The sequence below is a fragment of the Acipenser ruthenus genome, chromosome 28 (assembly GCF_902713425.1).
Source record: "Acipenser ruthenus chromosome 28, fAciRut3.2 maternal haplotype, whole genome shotgun sequence".
Lineage (NCBI taxonomy): Eukaryota > Metazoa > Chordata > Actinopteri > Acipenseriformes > Acipenseridae > Acipenser > Acipenser ruthenus.
The window spans coordinates 5,081,271-5,108,615 of record NC_081216.1 but is presented as its reverse complement, the minus strand read 5'-3'; the positions used below and the strand labels follow the sequence as shown (position 1 = coordinate 5,108,615).

General features: G+C 39.5%; 1 protein-coding gene across 1 annotated transcript in view; it reads right to left on the bottom strand.

The window, feature by feature from the left end:
* The window catches only part of lrp2b (low density lipoprotein receptor-related protein 2b), a 96,375-nt gene extending 69,395 nt beyond the window's left edge, over nucleotides 1–26,980 (bottom strand). The window contains exons 1-21 of the mRNA XM_034057061.3: nucleotides 26,870–26,980; nucleotides 22,180–22,296; nucleotides 21,078–21,221; nucleotides 20,325–20,441; nucleotides 19,336–19,464; nucleotides 18,887–19,056; nucleotides 17,743–17,966; nucleotides 17,208–17,414; nucleotides 16,684–16,886; nucleotides 15,915–16,055; nucleotides 14,562–14,765; nucleotides 12,321–12,513; nucleotides 11,780–11,905; nucleotides 11,321–11,457; nucleotides 9,395–9,532; nucleotides 8,725–9,006; nucleotides 7,889–8,128; nucleotides 6,435–6,554; nucleotides 4,685–4,801; nucleotides 1,034–1,411; nucleotides 271–519 (exon numbers count right to left, since the gene is read on the bottom strand). Coding sequence (XP_033912952.3) covers nucleotides 271–519; nucleotides 1,034–1,411; nucleotides 4,685–4,801; nucleotides 6,435–6,554; nucleotides 7,889–8,128; nucleotides 8,725–9,006; nucleotides 9,395–9,532; nucleotides 11,321–11,457; nucleotides 11,780–11,905; nucleotides 12,321–12,513; nucleotides 14,562–14,765; nucleotides 15,915–16,055; nucleotides 16,684–16,886; nucleotides 17,208–17,414; nucleotides 17,743–17,966; nucleotides 18,887–19,056; nucleotides 19,336–19,464; nucleotides 20,325–20,441; nucleotides 21,078–21,221; nucleotides 22,180–22,296; nucleotides 26,870–26,969 — 3,736 coding nt within the window. The 5' untranslated portion in view covers nucleotides 26,970–26,980. The remainder of the gene's footprint in view (nucleotides 1–270; nucleotides 520–1,033; nucleotides 1,412–4,684; nucleotides 4,802–6,434; nucleotides 6,555–7,888; nucleotides 8,129–8,724; nucleotides 9,007–9,394; nucleotides 9,533–11,320; nucleotides 11,458–11,779; nucleotides 11,906–12,320; nucleotides 12,514–14,561; nucleotides 14,766–15,914; nucleotides 16,056–16,683; nucleotides 16,887–17,207; nucleotides 17,415–17,742; nucleotides 17,967–18,886; nucleotides 19,057–19,335; nucleotides 19,465–20,324; nucleotides 20,442–21,077; nucleotides 21,222–22,179; nucleotides 22,297–26,869) is intronic.
* Nucleotides 26,981–27,345: the final 365 nt, after the last annotated feature.

Sequence of the window (27,345 nt, the reverse complement as noted above, 5' to 3'; positions counted from 1 at the left end):
GACCCAAGAAGTGCAAAACTATAGAAGCATGATTTGCAAACAGATATTTATTTACCCTAGTGTAGTACCAGATATCATGTTTTAAAATGAAAATACTTATTTGCAAAACCATGTGTCTCTTTCAAAACTGCACATTTAAGACATTTATATTAAATTAATTATTATGTTAGCTAAAATTACTTAAGCCTTAATGATACTGTAAAAATATATTTAAAAAATTGTTATAGACAAGAGCAGGATCTTGACCATTTCTGTAGAAAGATAGCATACCTGTGGCCTTGCAGACTCTCCCGTTGGGTTCTAAGGTGTAGCCAGCATCGCAGTAGCAGCGGAAGGACCCTCGCTCGTTGTAACAGTGCTGACTGCAGGTTCCTGGGATCTGGCACTCGTCGATGTCCACGCAGGTCTTGGAGTCATTCAGTAGCTGGTAACCAGGCCGACAGGTGCACTGAGCCCCGAAGGGACCTTGGACACAGCCGTCAGTGCAGCCACCATTGCTAACAGCGCAGTCATCCTCATCTGGAAAAATAGGGTTCATGACTGCGGTAAGAAAAGGACTGGACACAATGGGCCAGAGCTAACTGGAAAAACGAAATAATTGTGAATTGTTCTTTGAGATCAATCAGCTACTAGAAACCTGACAGCCATGTTCATAACCTTGTTCATGGAATGGGTTACTAAGTCATGTTGTTGCTGCTGAGACATTGATATCCTTTAAGATACAATAAGACGAAGTTCTGGGATCAATCAGCAACTAGGAACCAAGCACTGATGGGCCAAATGGCCTCCTCTCATTTGTAACTTACACTCTTTTGTTCTTATGTAGTTTAGAACTGAGTGATTCACTTATTGTTTGTCAGTATGTGTGATAAATGGCTCAACTGAAGGCGATTGACTCAGTAATTATTATGTGTATGTGCATTATTTATGTGTATTCAAGTTTTTTGGATTCTAGTGCTAATCATGTTTAAAATGTATATTGCAGGTACTGAGACTTGAAACACTGGGCTTGTACTCAAATGGAGTGACTTACTGCAGGTTGGAGACTCGTCAGCCCCATTGGGACAGTCTCTTTGCCCATCACACAGCTTGTCAACTGGGATGCACACATCGTCAGTGGGGCATTGCCACTGGCCTACGGGGCAGCTGAAAGGAGGTGGTAGGCAATCCTTCTCATCGCTCATATCGCGGCAATCATCTTCCCCGTCACACACCCAGCTCTGTGCCACACAGTTCTCATTGTCACACTGGAAATAGTTGGGGCGACACGTCCTTGGAGGGCAGCCGTTGTGTTCGTCAGAGCCATCTTGGCAGTCGGAGTGCCTATCGCATTCCCAGTTTTCAGGAATACAGAATCCATCACTCTGGCATTGAAACTCATTATCGTGGCACATTCCAGGTGGCCGAGTGGCTGAAATAGAAAAGTCATGAACGTAAACCCCCAGACACAGCTGTAAGCTCATGCAGTACCCACAGTGTGTACATACAGATATACACCTTCATTTACCCTCAGTTCTGATACAAACACTTTGAATCACCATATGAAAGACATTATATACATATTCCTTTGCTTTCCTTTCAGTACATTCATTACTTCAACTACACAATCATTACATCTGAATACACTACTTGCAACAGTCCAGTAGACTAACATTCAAGAAGGTTTCTTTTTAATACAGTATGCTTACAAGTCTCCTCTCTGTTAGTTTGGGAAATGTTATATATGTTACGTGCAACTAACTGAGCAATTCGTGGATTGCCCGGGAGATTCGCGAATTGCCCATGCAAAGTCCAAAATTAATCACAAAGATCTTTCATTTTATGTTTTCAGGGGGGACAGAGACAGAGCTATGATTTAAGAGCTTGTTTGATCCACCTACCTGAGTAGTGTCATTCACTCGCTCACTTACTCATCTCATTCATAAAAACTACACAGGAAGTCCGGTTTCAGAAACTAGGCATATATTTAAAAATGCATTTAAAAATGTATTTTTATTGATGACAGAACTATATAAAATATGTAATGATATATGACTAATTTATTTTAAACAAATTATTAAAATCTAGATATGTATTCCCTACTTAACTTACACTCTCAGTCACTCCGCTGAGTACGCTCTCCAACTCTTAGATCACTTGTCATAATCACTGTATAACGTGAATCAGCTACATCATTCATGTTCCACCCAGTAACTGCATGCATCTCTCTGATTGGACAGTTCAATACAACACCTTATTATTATTGGGTGTTATTACATTAGTGTGGCAGGGTAGAGCCCTGCGTGTAAATAGCGGGCAGAGCAAAACCCTACATGTAGAGAAATGTATGGTGTTTGTTTATTTAAAAGAATGGTTTAAAAAAACAACAGATGTATTATGATTTAAAACAGAAACTTATTGTTTGGTATGTGTGTTGGTAGTGGTTGGTAGTGGGATTACAGCATCTCCACAGACCCAGGCCAGAACAGGTACTACGGGTACACATTTTCCTTTTTTTGAAGAAAAGGATTGTTTTGTTTGTGAAGAACATGGAGAGGTACGAGGGCTGCCTGAGGGATGCCAGCACCCCCCCCTGTGGCTGAGAACAGAGGGGAGACACCTATTGGGGGACAGCCACCTGGATATCCTCTTTGACTTCATCAGGCTGAAGCCAGAAGTCCAGCTGAAGGGGATCATCCGAGGATATCCAGAGCTGATGGAAGCGGTGAAAGGGATGACCCAGGTAGTAGACTGGGTCTATGAAGAGCGAACAGTCCCATTTGGCACGGGCCGATGTCCCAAAGTGCTCCTTCTGCCTTTGCTATGGGCATGAGGAGGAAAGCTGCCCGGAAGCCGACTGGTACCCAGACACGGACCTGGAGTGGGAGGAGCCCGAGTGTCCAACGCCCAGAAGTGGGGAGCCCAAACGTTCAGCTCCCAGAAGAGGTGAGCCCAAGCTTCCAGTGCCTAGAAGTGGAGAGCCAGAGCACCCAGTGCCCAAAAGGAAGGAGCCAGAGCGTCCAGCGGCGAAGAGGGGTAAGCCTGTGTCTCCATGATCTGCTGAGGGGAGCGTGGCAAAAGCCAGGAGCTCAGCGGTCACCTCCCGAGGGTCCGCTGCTGCCATTGCCTCCCGAGGGTCCGCTGCTGCAGTCGCCTCTCGAGGGTCAGCTGCTGCCATCGCCTCCCGAGGGTCTGCTGCTGCCGTCACCTCCCAAGGGTCCGCAACTGCCATCACCTGGGGATGCTTGGTCGTCATCGCCCAGGGATGCCTGCACGTCACTGACCGGGGATGCCTGCACGTCACCGCCTGGGCATGCCTGCACGTCACCGCCCGGGATTTGTTGTTTCTATAAGCGACAGTTTCGCTGCCGGAAATTATGTGGCCAGAGCCCAAGAGGAGTGAGCTTGCCCAAGAGGAGTGAGCTTGTCGGCTACAGAGAAGGGGAGGAGGTGAGGAGACCACTTCCACCACAGCCCCTACCACCACCCCTGTGCCACAGTTCGGTGCCTGGGGGTTGGATCTCTCAACCTGGGCTCCTAGACACCCGACCTATGGTCGCTGGGTCTGACTGCCAGGTCGCTGCACCACCATGCACAAGTGGTCATCTGGTAGGTATGCTGCTCCGCTCCCCCTGGTAGCCATCGCCCCTCTGCCTGGGGCTGCAGCCAACTGATCGCCTGCCTGTGCTCCCCACCCCATCCACTGCACCAGGTCCCCTGTCGCTGGGTCTCGGTCCAGCCATGAAGGTGGGAGAAGGACAGTAGGGGACTTGAGAGTGGGTGGTTGTGTTTTAGGGGAGGGGGAAGGTTGCCGTTGGGGCCATGTGTGCTGCGCACAAGGTGAGGGGGGGATAATATAATAATATATTTATTTTTATATAGCGCCTTTCATAGTGGACCACCATTACAAAGTGCTTTACAGAGGTAGGCTGTGAACTGTGCATTATATGCAGATTTACTTACAATGGGACATTGATTTAAAATGATTTAACATCTCATCCGCAGGATGGAGCACAAGGAGGTTAAGTGACTTGCTCATGGTCACAAAGTGAGTCAATCAGTGGCAGAGGTGGGATTTGAACCAGTGACCATCAGTGGCAGTGGTGGGATTTGAACCAGTTACCTTCTGATTACAAGCCCTGGACTTTAACCACTGGACCACACTATAATGTGGCAGGGTAGAGCCCTGTATGTAAATAGGGGGCAGGGCATATTGCTTGTAGATAAATGTATGGTGTTTTTTCTTTATTTAAAAGAAAGAAATACATCAACCCGTAGTACCTGTGTGTGTGTCAACTTCCTGGTCTGGGGACATCACCACAAAGTCGCCCAGCTACAGCTATTAATAATACTGTCTGTTTTATACGCAAGTGTCAATGGGGTTTCTCATGTTAATTTTTGTTGCAATGTTCCTTGTTCCGAAGGTCTGCCTGTCACTCAGAACAGGAATTAAAGAACAGAGGGAGTGATAAGCAGTGGGCACACCGCAGTTTGCCCAGGCAAAGCCTGAAATAAGTTACTTTAATTTTTATTTCGAGCTTTGCCCAAAGTCTTTCCCCGTAACATATACATTCATATAATGGCATCTGTTTTCTATATGGAATACAAACAATTTAAATCAAAGAGCATTGTGTTATTACTTGTTATTGCAAAGAGCTCACTGCAATACCCTTCTGTCAGAGAATTCCACCCAGGCTTTACTTACGACATCCTACTTCATCGGAATGATCTCTGCAGTCAAAGACTCCATCACATCTGTAATTATCTGCGATGCACTTATCTCCACTAGCACAGGCGAACTGATTTGCTGTGCAGCTGAACTCTGTTAGGGAGCAAAAAAACAAAAAAAAACAATAGCTGATTTGCAAAGTGATGGCAGAAAGATCCTCAAAAAAGGGCTATAAAACATTAACATTTTGGATTCAACTGTGTCTGAAACACAGCTCCAGGTGTAATGTAAGGGGTGTGAACGTCATTGTTTCTGTTGTGCACTTATTTTGTATTTATTATTTATTATGGGATGGATTACTTCCCCGTTATATAGCGGTCCTGGAGTTGTCTCCCCATTTTTTACTGTCTAACTGTGCATGCCTTAGCTGCAATATACATAGGCAATTGCACTTAGAATTACTGTTACTGTACAGTACTGCACATCACAAACAAAAATATATAAAAACACAACATTAATATCATACTGTTATCATATACACACATATTGCACAATAACACAAAGCAAATTAAATATCTACTTGCTGAAGCGGTTTTTATTTTAGACAACGAGGTGTTCACTTGTGGCAGCAATGCACGAGCAAAAGTCACAGGGCAGTGACATCAGCTCCCTAGCAACAAGCCTCCTATGTTTGTAATGGGATTCTTTTAATGCAGCGGGTTTGTGCAGTTGAGAAAGGAGAGGAAGACTCATGAAATTAATTGGAGAGTTTAGTTGATGAGAAGCAATTACCTATCGCAGTACGAATTAAAATGGTGTGCTGCAGGTAGGAGGGGTGAACATAATATTTTGAGGGAAGTTCAAGGGCCCACAGCATATACAAAACACAACGTTGAGTGCTTTTCGCTTATTGATTGACATGCATACCCTTCACCACATTTAACGTTGCACTGAAGCAGAAGCCCACTGACAACTACAAGTTGATCCCTGGTCAATGCCCTTGGAGAAATTAGAAGCTTTTACTGCACTAGTATATGCCCGTGGAGCATTTGGTGCCAGAAGCCTGGGTTACTGTTGATAGCTGTGCCAAATGCGCAAAGACAGTCTGCAGTAAGTGCACTGCATATGTTGAAAAGCGCAGGATCTGTGTGATTTGTGCCAGCACTTAGACTTTGTAAACGATAGTAAATGAAGCCTATTCTGTTCAAATGTTTATTTATTCATGTCATTTTGATTATTGTATGCCTGTGTATAAACACATAGCTTTGGTTGCTTATATGCGCTTTGTTATGTAGGCAATATAAATCGATTTATTTAAAACAAAATTATACTTATTTACATTGTTTCAGTTGTACAGTTTTGTATGTACATGATATACCTGTATATACAGCAATTTATTTTCAAATATTTGAAAATAAACATTACATTACATTTTTTACTGTTTTTTGAGGTTGCTCTTTATGTAATATGTCTGTATATAAACACTTTTCTGTTCAAATGTCCATTTATTTACAATGTTTTGATTGTGAAGATGCTTTATATGACATTCCTGAATAAAACTACGTCTTATATTCAATTGTTTGTCGTTTCATTATAATATTTATGTTATAATCATACCCCCCCCCCCCCCCCCCCCCCCCCTTCAGGCACTACAGTGTGGTACATAATTAATTGCTTGAGCTGCAAAATACCGCACAACTCTAAAAGGCAAGCCTTGCTTTTCTGAAGAATTATAGAAGATATATGAATTGAGATCATGTGAAAGGTATAAATTACAATGCCTTACCACAGTCCTTTTCATCTACGCCATCTGCACAGTCCAGGTCTCCATCGCAGACATAGGCATTGGAGATGCAGCGGTGATCTGGGCACAGGAACTGGTCAGGGCGACATGTGCTGGAGGAACCTGTCAGATAAACAGAAACTTGCAATGTGAGACTAGCCTCCAACCTGTTTATTCTTCACTGAAGGGATGTTTGAAACCCTGTGGTAAGTATTGAGTTTCTACTGTGTAATAATGAGTTTCAAACTTTTTCCACAACAGTGCAGTCTGTAAATATCTGCCCAGTTTTCTCTCATTATAAAATGTCTTGTACGGCTCTATACTATTCTATACATCAATCCAACACAGTTGAAAGGTCACAGAATTACATTTTGGAATGAGGAAATGAAGGACTGGGCATTCACATAAGCATACCTGAGGTTCAAATTTAAAAATGTATATATTTCCCTTCCTATTTTACATTTGCAATCATTCTGAGTGCTTTGGGGGTTCTGTTGCTCCTATATTGAGATATCTTGATTTTTCTCTAAATTTGCCTTGACATGTCTGAGTTTATCTGGCGAATCCCAAGCTTTTCTCATTCCATTCAAATTATGTGACAATTGTGGCAGGGAGGTTCCCTGATACCTGGTTTATAGTTTAATTGGTGCTACCTGCCTGTAATAAGCAGGCAGGTATTTAAACCAGGCAAAAAGTTTGTTCTGGGCAGTCTCCAGTCTGTGTGAAGAGAGGCTTTCATTGTGAAAAGACCTGTGTGGTGTAAAAAAGGTAGCATGTAAACCTTTTTGTTTGTGTTGTACTGTTTATGTTTGGTGACTGGTAAACAGCTTAGCTGTCCTGTTTGTTAGTTTAGGGATTGTGAAAAGTTTTAGTTAGTACTCCATGTGTGTTAGGTTTTTGTTTTGTTTTCAGTTGATTTTTATTTTTTGTAAATAATAAAAATGGTACCCAAGTGCCTAAAAACCTGAAGTTTTGTGTCTGGGTCTGTATTAAAAGGGGCTATGAACCTTAAAAACTAGTGATATTTCTCACACAATGTTAACTTTCAACTCTGCCAGCCCCGCTTAAAGAGTTGAAACTGCTACTTCCAGGGGTGAAAATGCACAGGAAGTGATTAGGTAACAGGAAGCAGCAGAGTTCTAATAAAAAAAAACAAGCAACAAATCTTTTATGTAAGAAAAGAGGACCAGCGATAATATTTCTAGTGCTAATCATAAAAATGGATCCTTGGAAACAATTTCTTCAAATTACCAGCTATTTTGAAGCTATTTACTCTTTAAGACAGCATACAGGACATTCTGAATATGTGACTGCGAGACTTTCACTGACATCAGCATAAGACACACACTTCTTTTGTTGAATAGTAAGACTTTGAACCACATAGTTTGAAGTTTGTGTTCAGCCCTTGCTTTTCCATTCAAATCAATAGGCTGAGATGCTAATTAATTACAACTTACTGCAGTTTTTTTCGTCAGAGCTGTCCCCACAGTCGTTGTTGGTGTCGCAGAGCCAGTAGTTTGGGATGCAGTAGCCGTTGTCACAGGTGAAGTAGCCATCTCTGCAGTTAGCTGGCCCCTTTGTGGGGCAGTTAGCTTCATCACTGCCATCCCCACAGTCGTCCTCTCCATCGCAGCGCCAGTATAGAGGGAGGCACCGCCGGTTCCCACATGTGAATGCTGACGGGGAACACGTTACTCCTGTGGGGCAACATTGATAAACACAATGAGGATGTGCCTCATTAAAATGACCACTTCACAACTGAGGCCAACTTTTATAGTTTACTCCTATAGACGACATCGTAAAGTCACCTAATATGAAGTCCAACCCTGTATTCAGTATCAAGGCCACAATCTACTGTATATCTATATCCCCAAATGTATCAAACCTCTGTTTAATTGTCTTTCTAACAACGACCAACTACCAACCATTTTACAAAAAAAAAAAATTGAACAGTTTGCATAAAAATAAACCCCAAAAAACAAGAAAAAATGTATCAATTGTTCACTGGTTATACATTGCTATTTTAGTGCTGTAGTGGCACACAGGTTTCCAAGGAAGATTTTGCAAAAGTGTAAACGGAAGCCTAAACTAGCAAGAACATTGGGAAGAAAACTTTTGTCCCTAAACCAAAAACTTTTCGGCGAGGACCATTCTACTTTATGAAAAATGGACAAAAGACTGAACTATGGAAGGATTTAGTAAACAGACAGCAATACAATGTAATTGTAATATACAATTGAACATGATTGTGGATCACTGGAGTTTTATTGTTTGGCAGTTTCTCTCAACTCACCATGAGAAGTGCAGTTGGCCTCATCAGTGTTATCCAGGCAGTCTTTGATTCCATCGCACTTGTACCAGTTTGGGACACAGCGTCCCTCGTCGCAGGAGAATGCTAAGGAGCCACAGCTCTGTTCTGGTGGCTCGCCTGAGTCATCAGGAACGCAGTCCCGCTGGTTTTGCCCGAGTTTCATGCCGTAGGGACAGCCACACACCCGACCAAGGGGGACAGGGAAACAGAAATGACTGCACTCCCCATTGGGAGTAAAGGTACCGTTGCACTGGTTGATAATGCCTAACAGAGTCAAAACACAAGAAAGCTTCCTTTAGCTTGTAGCCTGTACAGACAATACCTAACTGTGAACCTTATATACTGGTACTAGACTGCCTGAGTAGGATTCTGTACAGATTTAGTACTATAAAGATTTCATCAATCTGAATCCAAAATGTGTATGTACTCACAATATGATCCCATTAAAAGCAACTTGGTATGGGTATGAAATATCAGTTATCAGTTAACTAAACAAGTCATTATTGTTTTACTAATTACCAATTTTATCAGACTAAATAAAATGAAACTAGCTGCAAAATGTTAAGTTCCATGTACTGTATAGAAATAGCACAATTTATGTGAGTGTGTAGCTGTACTGTCACCATTTGATTTGAGCTGTGCAAATACTCACTGCTTTGAAGGCTAGGATCATAAAGCTTCACTGTCGTGATATACATGACACCCCTGCGAATGAGAGAAATGTCCCCGCCGTCCCTCTTCCTCAGTCGGTACACAGATTCAGTTCTCCAATCAGATACATAAAGGTGGTCTAGAGTGCAAAACAAAAAGGTGTGACATAATTTAGGAATATTTGCACTGTCGGAGGCTGTAGCATTGAGAACGCTTTGTCATTGGATTTACTGCACTTGGTTAATTTTGAAATGACAAAAATTAGGGGTGCACCAATAATCAGTTGCGTATCGGCATGGCACCGATATAAGGAAAAAAAGGCCTCCTCTTAGTTAGCGCAGACTGCCGGGTTGTTACATTATTATTATTATTATTATTATTATTATTATTATTATTATTATTATTATTATTATTATTTTTTATCATCACACAATGTACTTGAAAATGGCCTTTTGTAATGTTTGTTGATCTTGCTTAATCTGCATTGGTTGCGGGTGTATTCAGCGGGATTTTGAAGCAGAAATTGATTACTGTGTCGAGATTTAATATTTTTATGACATCTTTCTTTTTTTTGATTAAGTGAACAATTTAAGTTGTGCTGCATATTTAAGCAGTACATGCTTGAAACAGGAATTTAACGAACGTGGTTTACTGTACAGTATAGGAAGAAGTTACAATACGCAATGTTTGACAGCAAGTGGCTATAAAAGTTAATGTCTTTTTTCTACAGAAGTGTTTTTACTATTACAAATGCAAAATGTTATTTTTGTGTGACTGTTGTAAAAGGAATGAATTGCTGTCAAGCACACAATATAATACTAGATTATTCTTTGTATTCATTTTCTGAAGTAAATGCAACAAGTAAACAATATCTGTTAATTTTTTAACACTTATAATTATAAAGCAGTTTACATATAAGCCATATGTCTATATCTATTAACTGCACTATCTATTATTATCAGTATCCTATCGGTATCGGCCGATATGGGTAGACAACAAACAGCTATCGGTATCGGCCAAGAAAATCTTTATCGGTGCACCCCTATGAAAATCCTTAAACAATTAAATAAATAAATAAATAGATAGATACGTTGCACAAGATTAATTGCCTTTGTGGTTCCGTGGGGTTAGGGAGGAAAATTGTCTGCGAATTGTTTGCTTCATCTCACTTCAATGGCTCATACTGGTCAGGCCCGGATGAGTCCAGGAGGAGACTTGTCAAGCCAGGAATGGAAATAAGACTCCCATTACATAGCAACTTCACCAACTCCAGGTTTTACTGCAAGCTTGAGCAGCCACAATGTATGGGTAACAAGCGTTGTTAAATGCATAGTAAAACTAGGAATGGATCAAACTGCTATGCAACAGGAGTTATTTCCATCTCTGCAAGCTGGCTCTCTCCTTCAGGGTTCAGCGGGTGAATAGAGGCAATTGCCTTGACAACAGAAACTGAGTTCATAGGTTGATTATCAGTCCTCCTGATCGGAAAGTGGGCTGAGGCGAACATTCAAATTAGGCATTTCGAATTGGGCAGCAAAACTGGCGATACAAAAATTCTGAGGACTCACAATTCTCACAAGTGTCTAGGTATACCCAACTTCACCAGAGATGCAGAGAACTTTGGTCCAAGCCATTTAAACATACCAATATGGACGAGGCAGTCTTTGCATTTAAATGAAAAACTGTACACCTCATCTCTTGTAAGATTGTGTAATGTCTTCCCTGTGATAACGCCATATGAAATATGTAATTTGCTTTTATCTGTCAGAAATATCTTATTTTAAATTATATTCTAGCTCCTTCTGATAGCTTTTAAATTGACTCTGACAACCTTATAGTGAACCACCACATATGGGTGATCAGATTAACCCCTCTGTTCCATGATGTCAGACTGTGTTTGAATGGAGGGTTTTCCAATATCACTCACCTGTGTGGACTGTCAGGCTAAAGGGATGAGTGATCTGCCCGATATTTGAAAATTTCTGTCTATCCAAGCCATCAGTATTACTGTGTTCAATGGTGTCAAAGAGAGCATCAACCCAGTACAGCCTGTGAGGATAGACCCTATGGAAGAGATTAGAGAGTAGTAGTCAACTACCTTTTTTGGTGTTGATGACTAGCACTTACTATAGACTGCATCCACAGAGCACGGATTACATAAGCAGTGACAGAGGGAGCTTATTAATCTCCCTACCCATCCAATTCAATATAACTTTTTGATGAACAGTCCAAACTGTGCTGAACTGTGTGGTGGTCTTGTGATATGAATAAAACAGTTCACTGACTTTGATCATCAATCTAATTTCTTGGCCTTCCACTAGTTAATTAACACACTGCACCACCTAGCCCCAGAACAAAATATATTGTCAGTTGATAAATTACATACTTATAGTCCACAGCTAGTCCATTTGGCCAGCCCAGGGTGGTATTCACAATAGGAATTGCATGAGATCCATCACACCAGGATCTCATGATCTTAGCAGGACGATACCAATCTGTCCAAAACAGGTAACTGCCAATGTATAGAGAGACGTGTTATTTCAGGAGATCAAGAGTGGATACGCATTAGAAAGAATAAACTTGGCATTGGGGAAAATTATCAGATGACAAGCAAAACTTAGGAGCAGGGTATGCAAGTTGTAAGGCAATTATATACACAGGAGATGAACCATGTGATGCGTCGCTCACTTGGCTTGATTTGATGGTTGATGATGGTTAGGGCATAGTAAATACTGCAGCATCTGTATCCTCAGTTACACCTGCCCATGGTAATCGAGGACCACTGGAATGACTACTGATCTGATCAGTCTCTGTGCATTCGGAATGGGGAATGGGGGAGATAATAGCTGTGTCAATGAGCACAGTAACAAAAACACTGAACACAGCTATTATTTGGATCAGCCCTCCGAGATTAACAGTATACTTACCCAACTGCAGGGTGCACCGCTATCCCCCTGGGGTTGTTGAGGTTTTGGATGATGTCCAGTCTCGACTTGTCCGTCACTTTGAAAGCAGTGATGGCCCTGTAAGTCTTAGATGTCCAGTACAAGATCTTGGAGATCCAATCAAAGGTCATGGCTTCGATCCCGTCAACTCTGTGACCTGACACCACCTCCATCCCTACAAGCACAAACATATTTTGGGTACTTCTATCACTCATCTAACATGTGTCAAGAGTATTTGAACTCTTTAATGATGTAGTGACCTTATGGTAAAAGGTTATAAGAGTGATCTGGTGTTGTAAAGGGGGAGGCAGGGAGATGGGCATTTGGAGTATCCAAGTACATGGAATTTACTGCCACCAAAATGCAGGAACATAGGTATATAGTACAATAAAATTGTATAATGTATCTTGCTAACATATAGCTTCATATGTTTAAAGTGTAATTAGCAGGGTTCTGAATAATATTTTATTATTATTATTTTTGTTTAGCAGACACCTTTATCCAAGGTGACTTAGAGAGACTAGAGCACAAGGAAGTCAAGTGACTTGCTCAGGGTCACACAGTGAGTCAGTGATTGAGCCAGGGACCTCCTGATTACAAGCCCATTTCTTTAACCACTGGGCCAAACAGCCTCCTGCCTTGTACATCCCCACGTGTTTTTACAACTGTTTAACACTAGAACTACCGGAGCGGTCTTTTTGGGGCATCACAGTTTTTAAATGCATTTTTCTCCACTGATTTGGCAGCTAGGCACCTGTGCTTTTTTGACTTTTCCTAAATTATATATATTAAACATCTCAAACCATCAGTAGACCCAGGGTTGCAGAAACTTATGGAGATATACTACGTTATACCTAGAACTACTGCTACTGTCATTTTGACTGTCATAGCTTAGTGCTGCTGAACTTGAGAGCTTTGCGCTTGTTTTGAATAGCTACAGGAGACATTTTCAGACGTGATTTATTTATCAACAGCTGTAAAAATACTTATTTTCTATTTAAAAATGCTTATTGTCTTGTTAAAATGAATAGACCAACACAATGTAGGACTGCACAGCAAGTCTTAGGCATGATTATATTGAAAAACAAAAAACTAAAAAAGTTACTGAATAATAGTCGAACTCAGGCACAAAATAAAAGGTTAAACAAAAAACACTTGTATAAAACAGCCAAACCACTCTGTTTTATAGCCCAGCATTTGCAATCATAAGTCCCCTTCCAACACCACCCCCAAGTCTCGTGCAGTGCTCGTGTTGTAACAGGTTTCCTTCACGTGTAACAAGCAGGCTGCAAAAACCGTGTCACAGACAATTAAGGAAAACAAACAATAACATCAAAACACGAAATTTTTCCCAAACCAACGTTTTTACGCTCCAAATATCACAGGCAAGATGGGGGAACGTCTGATTTACAAAGAAACTTTGGGAAAATACAAGTGAGGAAATTGGAATTAAAGGTAAGCACTATGTTTGGTATGTTAAAATAAACACACTGCAGTTAACACTGAACAGTTTCGTAGCGTGTAACGCTGCGGTCGCTTTATACGCATTTTTATATAAAAAAAGACCGCTACGGTAGTTCTAGGTATGTATGTACGCCCGGCAGTTATAGTGTTAAATAATGAACCTGTGATTTTTCTTTTCATTGTTATTGTTTTTGTTTTTACAGTTATAACTTTAAAGTCTGTTTCAAAGCTCTAGTGCTCAGGGGTTTTAAATCTGTGGTCTAAATAACATGAGGAAGCGCGTTTAACCAAAAAAATAAATACAAAAAATAACAATTGCTTGTTCTTTTCTTTTTCGTACCACATCATGGATTGTTATTGCTGTGTTACTTGTATGACTATGTGGGCAATATAATCCTTACACTATCAGTCCACTAGAGTGGACATTTTGAAAAGAGCTTTTGAAACAGATTTTAAAGTTGTATGTGTAACAAGTTGTCAGGATGTTAATGAAAAGAAAAAATACAGGTACGTTATTTAAACAGTTGTAGCAACACGTGGGGACGTGTAACACAATTTATTTATTTCTTGACCCCGCTACTTACTCTTTAAAGATATGGAAGAACATTAAACTATGACAATACCATGATTAATATAGAGCTAAACTGGATGAGTGTAGTTTAGATTACAGGGTTTTCTACGCCATGTCACTATGAGGTACAGTATGGCTGATGGAAGTACTGGAATGGAAGTATACTCATGTAGCATTTTAGCCCTTACCTGTTCCATCAACCTTTGCTTTGTAAAGCAGGGGTTTGTACAAGTCGTTAAAATAGATGGTATCCAGGGCTCCGTCATAGTCCAATCCAGTGAAGTAGGAAGGAGTGGCGCTTATCGGAAGAATGACATCCTCCTGCAGGGAGATGTTGAGAGGGATCCCTCGCACCGCTGTCCCGGAGGCCAGCAGGAGAAACTGGGCCAGTTCTATCAAAATCAATGAAATATTCCATTCTCTCTATCTCTCACTATTGAACTCTCTTATTATCCTCAGCAGGGGAGGAAACACATCTGTACGTATAAACCTTATGTCACACTTTACATTTTTCCTTAAATATGGAAAACCCTGTATTCAGTTGTCATGAAACTTGGTATTAACATATTTTAGCATACATTATTTGAATTATCAGATGGTGGCGCTGTCATCTGTATGTCACATGTACATTTTTATATGTATCACATATTCCTGAATGTAAGGAACAGATTATGAATAATAACAAAGATATAGGTATACATAAACATTTTAATACACATAAATAAATATATAATATAGAAACATAGGTAGCACTTTAGATTACAGTGCACAAATAACTATGTAATTGCTGTGTAATTCTATGGTAATAATCTAGTTTTCCATAGACTGCAATACTGTAACTGAATAACTTCATTTATTTGCTGTCTGTTTCTCATTGCAATCAGTAACTGCATTAATGAGAATACCACTTTAAGATCACAGGCAACAGCAAATTGTTAAAATTGTAATTATAACAGGAAACAAGACCATTTTCATTTAACTACGTACTTATTCCAACAGTAATTACAATGAAAGAACGGAAAACAATTGGTATTTACCCAGTAAAACTGGATTATTACCATAAAATTACAGCATAATTACATGGTTATTTGTGCACTGTAACCTAAAGTGCTACCGAAACATATTCACAAGAGTAAACAGGAAAGCTAAATTAATTTATTAAAATGTGGAAACCATTAATGACTTATTTAAATAAAAGGTGACATACATGATACTAAATGTTGGTGCTTGTGAATCTTGGTGAGGGACAATGAAACTGGATACAGCCTGGCATAGCGTGGTAGGAATTTACTACTGTTAGTAGAGACCCCCCTTGCATTTAGCCTTCAGCACAATATTGTGAGAATTAATGGTAGATGTTTCCCCAGCTTTTTGAAACAATAACAACTGTTTTGTTTCTTTGCTGTGAATCATCACCAAAATAAGTAAAGCTCTTGAAGTTTGACCCTAGAAACACACTTGCATTACCTGAGCAACGGCAGCTCATGGGCTAAGCCTCGGGATGCTCTTTACCTACAGATGGAGGGGAGGTCTATACTTACTGAAGCAGGTCCTCCCATCTGCCTGGAGGTCGTATCCCATCTTACACTTGCAGCGGTAGCCCAGCCCGTCGTTGTCTGACCTGTGGCTCAGAACACAGATCTGCTGGCAGCCCCCATTGTGTCTCCCACAGGGATTCATCACTTCATTGTATAAGATGAAGAGTAGTGAAAAAACACAACCAATGCTCCAAAACTCATAGTAATTGGGCTACCTTATATTATAACTTCTCTTAGTTTTATAATGTAATGCATCTATTTAGAAACAAATGTGTAAATACTGCTAACTGTGACCCAGTGTAAAAAAAATGGACAACTGTTTCTTCTTAAATTGAAACAAAGTTGAACTTTTTTTGGTTTTTTTTAACATATGGCAACTCAAAGGTACTTTGCTCAGTTGTTAGTTTAAGCTTAGTGATGCATACTGCAAATGGCAGACTTATTAAAGTGTATGCTCTCTATACTGTAATTGTACTCCCTCAAAGGAAAGCAGGTAACTAGAAATGTATGGTTAACCTTTATATATTGGTAGTTTTAATTGTAAACCTAATACCGACTGAAATTAACACTATTAACCATTCACATTAAAAAATGATTTGTTGCCTTATTATCCCCAGTACTGCAATTCTGCTACACATATGCTAATGCTACATCAGTATTTTTTGTGACGTATCTTGTTAACAATAAATACAATTAAAACTACTACTAGTTTTGTAATTCAATACACTTCAGGGTACAATATTATTACTTCTAAATGTTTTTCTCTACTTACCAATTGGCTGCAGGACTGCATGTTTAATGACCATATGTCCTGGGTGTTCTGTGGAGTGGTACAGCAGGGTGGGATTACTCCCGTTGAAACGGTTCGCTCGAATGATGCCCATTTTTGTCCAGTCAGTGAAGTAGACGTTGTTCTCAAACACGGCCAAGCCAAAAGGGTGAGGTACATCATTCCCCCCACTGAGAACCATTTTCCTGAAATGAAGAGTTGAGCTTTTTGGCACAGTGGTGTGGTTTGGATTATCTAGGCTCTAAAAAACTCTGGTTTTCCCTTTTGTTTTGAGACATATTTTTATGTCTCTAAATTCATCAATAATGTCAACAATTCTAATATATTCTGCATAACAAGTGTTTCAGAATTGCCAGAATTATCACATAGTTGCCTCTCTGCATGGAATGGCTTCAGATGTCCATTTTCTCTTACTAACCCAGTCCTCCTGAACACTCTCCAGTTTCTAGATGACTCTATTTGTACTTTGCCCTAAGGGAATGGCTCTGCAAATGCTATAGTCTTACCTGTCTAATCCAGCATAGGTGACCGTTTCAATGTAGTCAAAGTGACTGTCCACCCAGTAGACTCTCTTGGTGATGAGATCTAGAGATATTCCTGAAGGGGCACCCAGTTTAGTCTTTACCAGGTCTATTCTATTACTGCCATCCATGTAGGCTCGTTCCAGTTTGGGCTCATTATTAAAATTGCTAATATCACTGAAGAACATGTACCTGCAAATAAGAAGGAGAGCACATGTTTTTAACATTTTTTTTTTTTTTTTACTTATTATAAAACAAAAAGCATGCTCATTAACTGATATTAAACACAAAACGTGTTGTTGTTTAACATTCAAATTGTGCTGTATGTTCAATGCATGGGATGAACACAGGAGAGATACACTGCAATCTAAATGTTTTATTTCTTACAAGTAATTTGATGGGTTTATTGTGTTTGTCAGTTATGCTGAGCATGGGGATTTAACAGCTAGGCCGTGTATAGGATGTACTGTATGTAGCATATTGGTTGTATTGTGGGGAGCTACGTATCCTACCAACCTACCCAACAGTAGGGTCCAAAGCCAGTCCATGAGGGTTCTTAAGGTTCTCAGCTAGCAGAGTTAGCCTGTTGCCTCCATCCAGATCACAGATATCAATCCTATTCACAGTGCTTTCTACAATGTACAGCTTGTAATTAATCCAGTCAACAGCAATGTTCTCAGGGCTGTCAACCGACACCGACAAAACCTCTTTCATATCTGTACCATCAAACTTGACAGAGAACACCTAGGGGAGAAATAATACTGGATTCATTGTTAACATAAGACATTACAGCAATATTATTTTTGAAAAGTTGGGGTCTATTTAACAATCATAAAGTACATGGTGAGAACAAAATAATTCCAGTAAATCTTACCTAATAGATCTTAGATCTAACATGAAATACACACTAAATTATGGTAAAGGTGAAATAGATTTTTTAATGGTAATTTATTTGAAGCTGTTAGTGAAGAAAATGTATCGTTCTCTCCTTGCAGATACTTCAGGCAGCACTTCTGATCAAATTTGAGAGGTGACAGAGGTCACATGAAGGAACTAAGTTGACATTGAAAATATGTCACAAGAAAAGCAGCGATTGCCACTAAAAGGCAATCTAATCCATGGAGCTTTGGGGAATTTGACTTTTTTTAAAGAAAATAAACGGCAAACATTTCCACATTTTTGTTTCTGTAGAAATATATATTTTAAAAAAATCTGCTCAGGAAGAGTTACTGCCTAAAAAAAAGTAAGTATTTTAAATCGTTTTTTTTTTTTTTTTTTTTTTTTTATAAGAACTCAAACTCCCACAAGAAACACACTTAAAACATTTTTTTTTGTATATTTAATTTCTTATCATTTAATATCCTATAATGTGTGTTCTGTATGATGCCCTATTGTTGTTTCTGCTTAGATAAGCATTTAACAGGCTCACAAATGAATGTTGCCAAATAATTAAAAAGAAATTCTCTAAGTAGTTCTACATTTACCACCATTGACATTGACCATTTTTTTATAGTTATGGAAGTGGTTGGAAAAGAACATTTAATAATCTAAGCAGAAACCAAAATAGAGAATGAAAGATAACAAACTTAACAGAATATAAACAGCTTTAACTATCTTGGAAATGATAACTAACACTCAGATACACATTCAATGGGATTACTCACCTTTCTCTGCGATATGTCAGTCCAGAAGATGCGCTGTGACACCCAATGGTAAGCCACCCCCATAGCCTGGCCCTTGCTTGGAGACTCTACCAGCACCCTCATATTTCTCCCGTGGATGTCACCGACCATGATGTCCCGTCCATTGGAAAAGAGAAACTCTGGAAGACCAACTAGGCAGGTAGAGAGAAACTGGGGTGAATCTTGCATCTCAACGGAATTAATGGGTAAGAAGCACATCCTTACAGAGTTTTACAAAGTACCAAATAATAGGAACTGTGATAAAGATAAATAGAGGAAATATCATGAATGTGATGGCCATCTTCTTCATGAACTAACCACAGCACTCCAAGTACAATGTAAAAAACAAAGTATGTTTAAACATATTTGTATGTAAACTCTCTTTGGAATAAAAGCCGAATGATTCCCACTGTTGTTACAGCTCTTCTTACCGGTGATGTTGGCTTTGCAGTGCCTGCCTTGTTCCAGGAAATAGCCATTTGCACAGCTGCAGTGATGGGTGCCTACCCGATCCTCACAGAGCTGGTCACAGACTCCCCAGATGCTACAGTCATTGTAATCTAAAGAGGAAAGTATGTATATCAAAGATGCACCAGATGCAAAGTACAAAACCACAAAAAATGGATGCTATTGTTATTTGACCAAATTGACCAAGCATTGCTTGGAGGATATACTCCAAGCAATTATATTGCTTTGTAAGGTCACACTTGTGTGCTCATTAAGCTACAGGCCATAAGGCACCCAAAACCACACTGTCACTGTCCCAGTACAGCAATACACAGTACAAACTAGGGGTACAACGAGCACTCATTTCAGTTGTATATTCCAGGTAAAAATAGTCAAATAGGTCAACCACTATAGTCGCCGTATTAATAAATATGGTTCTCTATTAGTACAGCTTTGCACTATATTGTATTTTTAAACTGCTTGGAATTTTTTTAAACTATTTATTAATGTTCTAAAATGTCACTTAGATGTTAATGGTTTGCAACCGCAACATAATTTCTGTCCATCTGAAACAGTATGCTTCACAATCAGTTGACATGCGATTAGTTAACTACTAGTTTCTTAGGTCAACTGTCACGTTTCTATTCGACTAGTTGACAGTTAGGTGCTACCCCTAGAACAGACAAGTATATTAAAAAATAAAATTTGGTGCAGTTGGCATTTACCCAAGAGGGTTTTGAAACATCTGACATTCAAACAATCCACACAAGGTGGTACAATACAGTTGTACACAACATAATAGTCAAATCATGAGAGACACAAACTAAAAAGACAAAATAATAATACTTTTAAAAATGACATACAGATTTTGTAAAAAGTGTGGTTCTTTCCTTAAAACCTAGAATTTGAGGCACAGTGAACGGCAATTTCAGGACTGTTTAACTCTTGCCACACCTCATCTCATTGACCTTACCAACACAGGTGCGGCTGTCATTGCTTAGTGTGAACCCATCTGGACAATAGCAGGCTCCTCCGTGGGGAGATGCATGGCAGCGATGCTCACAGCTCAGAACAGAACAATGCTCAACACCTGAGAACAAAACCACATAAGAACATAATAAACTTTACATACGAGAGGTGTCCATTCGACCCATCAGTGCTCGTCTGGAAACTTAGAAGATTATGCTCAATATCTAAGATATTATATCTATTACAACCCATTTTGTAATTTTTTGTGAATTTTCTGATTAAAAAAAGCGACTACCTAGTTAAAATAATGATGATTTATTCTGGATTTAGATGTAAAATGCAGAATTATGCAGAGCTACCTTTCACTTATGGTAAAACTTAAAGAATTACAAAGCATTTGTCAACCCTTGGTTTCTTCTAAGTTTTACCTTTTTAATTTATTTATTTATTTAAGGAATGTTAAATTACCTTTCAGCTAATCAGAATAGTCAGTTATATGAAATTCAGCTATGGTAAATAATGTTGTATTGCATACACATTGAATCAGCACATAATACAATTTAAGTAAAGGCATTTGCAGCAGCTAACTGTAATGTATTTATAATTATAATTTCAGTCTAGCCATAACACAAGCTTCTGATGAAATGTTTACAGACCTACATGTTTGTTATGTCACAAATCATTGATGGGATTATTTCCTTGTAATCCAGCTCATACAGTGCATTATTCTACTGAATATGTACGGATCGTTCCTTACCACATGTTAATTGGGCAGTTGTGTTGGTCTCGTCTGTTCCCAGTGGGCAGTCAGAATGGCCATCGCACAACTTACTGACAGGAATACATGCTGTGGAATCAGGGCAGGGCCATTCCCCAGGGTAGCAGTCACGGGATCCACTATCTGAAACAGCAATGTCAGATAGAGGGTGAAATTCACATACTCTACTAAAAGTATTTGTGGGGTTTAATTCTTCTTAGTCACAGTGACCCCCCCCCCCATACTAAAGAAGATATTCAATGGCTTACATTAGCATGTTATTTTCCAAAAGGAAGTAAATACCCAATAAAGTTACCAGAAACCAGAAATAAACAAGTGAAACTTTTATTTTAGTGGCTTGGAAGTAGCATTGGTGTTTTTTGTTTTTTTCTTTCGAACAGGGGGAACAGGAAGAACCTGTCTATCCAGCAGGCTTGGGCAACTACGGGGTTAACGTTCCGTAGGAGCCGGCCTGCTAGGAGGCTGGTGGAGGGGAACAAAGTACACCTGGTTCCCATCCCAGGTAATCAGGTAAGAGCGGAGCCAAGGTGTATAAAAGGGGCATCCTCTCCAGTGGTCAGGACACTGTTTCTGGGACTGGGGAAGTGACACCAACACGTTTGCCATGCCATGATAAACTCTTCTGCTTTATCTCCTGTAGAGTAACAAGGTAACAAATGCTTCAGAAGACCAAGAGTATTACCACAGCTGCTGCAGGGATACTTCGTGCTGAAATCAAACAGCAAGACTGTTTATCCACACGCTTTTCTACATGTGTTGGCTTCCCCCTTCCTGGCTTGTGTATATAGCTTTGCAAATATTTTCATTAAATTTAAAGAAACAGTACCATTTATTTTTTGCAACCAGTTTTGTTGGATGTTTTGTAAATAAACTTTGTTTCATTTTTATTTGAATCACTGAACTCTCCGTGGTTCATTTCTCCAAACGTAAAGAATGAGCTACTCCTAGATATTTTTAGTAATGGTTAAAATGTTGTGAATCCAGATTGTATTTAATTTGTTTTTAAATAAAGTAACAAAGCAACAATCATTTATCTCAGATCAAATTAGCAAAGTGTTATTGTAAAGCTGGTATATCTTACTGCATCCTCTTTCATCGCTGTAATCTCCACAGTCGTTGAAGTCATCACACACCCAGGTCTGAGTAATGCATCGCCCACTGGAGCATGTGAATTGGTTCCCAGCACAGCTCTGGTACACTGGACATAACAACAAGAAAGCACTTTTGTCAAAGGAGGATAGAGCTGGTGAAACAGTGTATATAGTGAAGTCTGTCTTTAAGCTGCACCAGGTCACTATTTAGTAGGAAAGTATACACCATCATAAAGCTAAAAATAATAATTCAAGTAAATCTTACCAGTAGTACATTAGCATGAATAGCCATTGGGTAATTACCAATGATTAATTATCTTATGTAATAACTACAGTATTTGAATGCTTTTGTGAGGACTACTGTGACGATGAAGGTTTCTCTCAAGAGTACACGTTTCGCTGCTTGCTTTTGAATAATAGTGTTCTCAATGTATCAAATTGTGTAGATCACGGCTTTTCAACCGGGATACGCGTACCCCTGGGGGTACTTCTAAGAGTCATAGAGGTTACACAGGATGACTCAGAAATGCACAAATAAAAATGAAAGTAAAAGAAAATAATAATCTTGAATTGATTTTGTTAATGATATATATTGGTCCATATTCATAAAACTTACCTTCTCCTTTATCATGCCAGTAATAGTGTTTAACATGACAGTATTTCATCGGGTGATGCATAAATGCCATTTACCGTAGAAAAAACATCACTAAGGGCACATAGAATAACATGCCCTTAGAGACCAATTTTCCCAGTAACACATTATTCATCTGATTCATACATCAGTTTTGTGCCGTTAATTGAACCTTACCGGCATCATAATTAAAACGTGCCTCAGACCAGGAGGAGAATGAGATGCATCTTAACTATATCATTTTCTAATATAATTTCTGTGTTTAAGAACATGTATTTAAGCCTATAGCAGTAATGATAAAAAAAAATATGTTTAATAATCGTGACAATTATTTTATCGTGGCAACTCAAGTTATTTTAAAGTAAATTATATTTTACAAGTCCCCCAACACGTACATGTGTTTACTATTTACAGCTATGGCCAAAAGTGTTGCTAGAATGAACCCCCTCACTTTTTGACAAAAGAAACATATGCACAGCGGTACAAAAAGCACTTGTATCAGCGACCGCATAGGGTCCCACGCCTCAAAGGGCCCCGCATAGTGCTTCCTTTGGGTGCTCGCTAGCACCGCACCACTGTCAAAGTTTTGTATGTACATTAGGCTACTGTTGCTTTAAGGAATTATCCCTCTGGCCCTGCCCCACACAAATGTCCAAGATAAACATTTCTTATTAGGCATCCTTGTTGTGTGGTTCAGTAGTAGAGCAGAGAGCCTGTTAACAAACAACCCAGACTTTACGTTTTGGGAGACTGCACGTCTGTACTTATTACTTGTATTTCTGAAATATACTTGTGTGTGTATTATAAGTAGGGAAAAAAAAAACGCTTATTTCACAGCATTTAGCGGTCTAAAAATAGGTATTTCAAGATACTGTAACATGCACGGGGAGCTTCTACAACAAAATGCAAGCTGAGAGTCTTTGTTTCCCCCCGGCTGGATTGTGGAAGTGCACACCTTCGTTAGCCCTGCCCAGAGGGTCAATCACCAGACTGGATGCTGATTGACGGGTCCCCATGGGGCTCATTGGGGAGTGACGGATCTTGTGGCGGGCTCATCTTGGTTCTCCTCTATCGACCTGAAGAGTGGCTACTACCAGGTAGTCTTGGCAGCCGACCCCCGTCCGAAGACGGCCTTCTCCACCGGCAGGGGGCTCTGGCAGTTCACAGTCATGTCTGTTGGACTGTAACGCTCCCGCACCCTTCAAATGCCTGATGGAGAGGGTCCACGTCGATATACCACCTCAAGTCTCTCTATTTAGATGACTTACTGGTCCACAGAGCCACCCTTCAGGCCGCCCTGAGTGCCCTGAGGAACGTCTTGGAGAAGGTGACAGCCACTAGCTTAAAGTTACACCCGGACAAATGCCGCTTCCTGTAACGTGAGGTGACCTTCATGTGCTACAGAGTAGGAGGAGAGGGCATTAGCACACAGCCATCCAAGGTGTCCGCTGTTCGTGGCTGGCCAGTCCCCACAGACCAGCAACAACTGAGGGGGTTCTTGGGGCTGGCCAGCTACAACCGCTGGTTTGTCCTCAACTTTGCGGGCCTGGCAACCCCCTTGTTTCAGCTTTTGAAGAAGGGAGTGGCATTCAACTGGAGTCTGGCTCAGGAGAGGGCCTTCCTCACTCTGAAGGAAGCCCTCACCCAGTCACCCATCCTGGCACCCCCAGACCCCCGTCTGCCATTTACTCTGGACACTGACGCGAGCAACAAGGGCATTGGAGCTGTGCTGTCTCAGGAAGGATCATCAGGAGAGAAGGTGGTGGCCTACTTCAGCCGTGATAGCGAATGTTTCTATATTTGTCATCTTTTAACACTTTAGAAGACTGTTGAAACATTTGTTACCATTTCATGTCATTTCTTTCCGAAGCAGTCACATTTATCAATGTAAATGCTGTACATGGTCATTTCTTTTTTGTTTGTTTTGAAGTAAATTAAACAATGTTTGTGGGATACGACTCACTAGCCAATATTCAGATAACAAGCTCATTATTATTATTATTAGGTCCAAGCAACGAAGTTGCTGGAACCCTATTGTTATTGTTAGGATTATCATTTTATATTTATTTATTAGGCTTCCAAGCCTGAATGGCTGGGAAGCCTATTGTTTCTGTTAGGATCTTTATTTTTATTTTTATTTTTCAATAACTATCTAAAATCAACATTGTTGCACAGAAACTCACAAAAATTGGTAGGGTGGTAGGCACCTAAGGGAAGTTGCGAAAAAGAAGGTCATAGGTCACATGGTGTGTTGGCCATATTGTATTTTTTTCGAGAATTTTGGACAATTTTAAAAAATCTTCTCCGACCTGCACTGCAAAAATCAACAGTGCAGAGGCACACAAACACAAACACAAACACGAGACACAAAACAAAAACAAAGAGATTTTTTTTTTTTGGTTTATTTTATAAATAAACATAGACAGACACACCCCTGCACTGTAAAAATCAGCAGTGCAGGGGTACACACAAACACAAGACAAACACAAATATTTTTTTTTTCTTCCTTAAAAAAGGAAAAAACAAATAAATCGAAGTTTAAAACAAAAATAGTTTTAAACAAAAATAAATAAAAAAATAACAAAATGACAGGAGCCAAACAGAGGAGCAGAGGGCCTGTGCTACCTGCCTGCCCCTCCCCCACTCTGCACACAGCAGAAATGGGGGCTGAAAAACAATTTGATTTTTAAATAAAAACTAAAAACAGTTTTGTGTAAAAAAAAATTCAATAAAGAAAAATCTCCGCTGCACTTGCAGACCTGCTCAGGGAGTGCAGGGAGAGAAAGACAAAAATGGTGCTTTTTATAAAAAAATAAAACACCTAAATAAAAATGTTTTCAACAAAAAAGGTGCCCTACTACTTTAGAAAAATAAATATATAAAAAGATTTGAAAAATAAAAAAAGTTTAAACAACTGTTTTTTTTAAGTTTTTAATTGCTGGATAAGGAGAACCAGAAACGTGTCTCTCCCAGTAGTCATCGTAGTAGTATTGTTGTTGTTGTTGTTGTTATTGCTGCAAACTTTAAAAAAGCAGTAGGCTATAAATATATAACCTGCTTCAATATTTGACGTAGTTGTTATATTGCATTAATTTATCCATAGAAATACAGCATTAAAATGACTTAAAACGAAATTAGTACTTTTTACATAATAGTAATGTTATCTATTGTATAGGAGAAAAAAGATTTGGCAACGAGACAAAGGTATTTTTTCTGTTGTAAAAGCAGCCATTAACTGAACTTTATGCAAGTACAAGCTTGGTCTCTTGCCTATTACATTTTACAATGATATATTAACCCAAATATCTTGTACTTTTTGTTTATAAATGGCAATCTCTCTGTAACAATCTGTGACGGCAAATCACATCTAAACCCATTACTGGCCGGTAAAATAAACATGCACTAGTTTTATAAATCGCGGGTTAAATACTGCCTAGTAGTTTTTAATTGTTGGAAATTACCGCCATCTTTTATGCATATGGCCCATTATCTCTAAACCATTGTGCATAAATATTTCATTTTTGTTTAACAGCTAAAAGTGCAAAGCGACAGAAAGTTATACCGTGTCCCTTTGGATCATTTTTATGTTGGCTTTAATAAAACGTTTATCAAGTTATTATAGTTTTATCTACATAATTATGCTGAGATGGGAAGTAGATGGTAACGTGATAAACATTTACAGTGCACACTATTTTGGATGATTTATAATAACTTTGCCGAATAGAAAACGTATGTTACTGAAGAGAATACCAATCTTTTGATTCTTGTAATTAAAAGTTTTAAGAATTACTGTTTGGTATTCTGTCCTAAACCAGCAGTTTATCAGTCCCAAACTGTTGTGACATAAATTATATATTAAATAAACAGAACCATTTTTGTTTTATTTGTTAATCAGATTATTCTGCTTTTTGTTGCAACTGTGAGCATTCAGTAGAGCAAAAATCATAAGGGGGAGCTGAAACCTTCAGACAGAAGAGGTGCAGTTTACCTGCCTGATATTTGAAATGAGTTGCTGAATGCACCTCTAGTATGTGCTGTCTTCAACTCACCACATCCTTGCTCATCACTGTTGTCCCCACAGTCATCCCAGTGGTCACACACAAAGGACAATGGGATACAGTAGCCATTCTTACACTCGTACTGGTGCATCTCGCAGTGGCGGATTGCTATAGAGGTAACCAGATAGAACAATTACAAACATCATAAAAAGGGAAGGGAAGGGAAACAACTAAGAAAATGTAATGTGAATCTAGTTAGTCTTTAATGATTTCTTTTTAGCCTCACTCAGTAATGACAAAGTACTGGACTGTGCTTACTGCAGTTGGATTCATCAGATGCGTCCCTGCAGTTCAGGATTCCATTGCAGAGCTGAGAGTGGTTGAAACATGCTCCATTGGCACAAGTTTCTTGGGGACAGGAGGGGTAGTCTTGCAACAAGAAAATGCCATTAGAAAAGCCTTTATCATCCATGTGTTGTGAAATTATATTTCATATTCGCTACAAGTAAGCATGTACATGCAGCTGT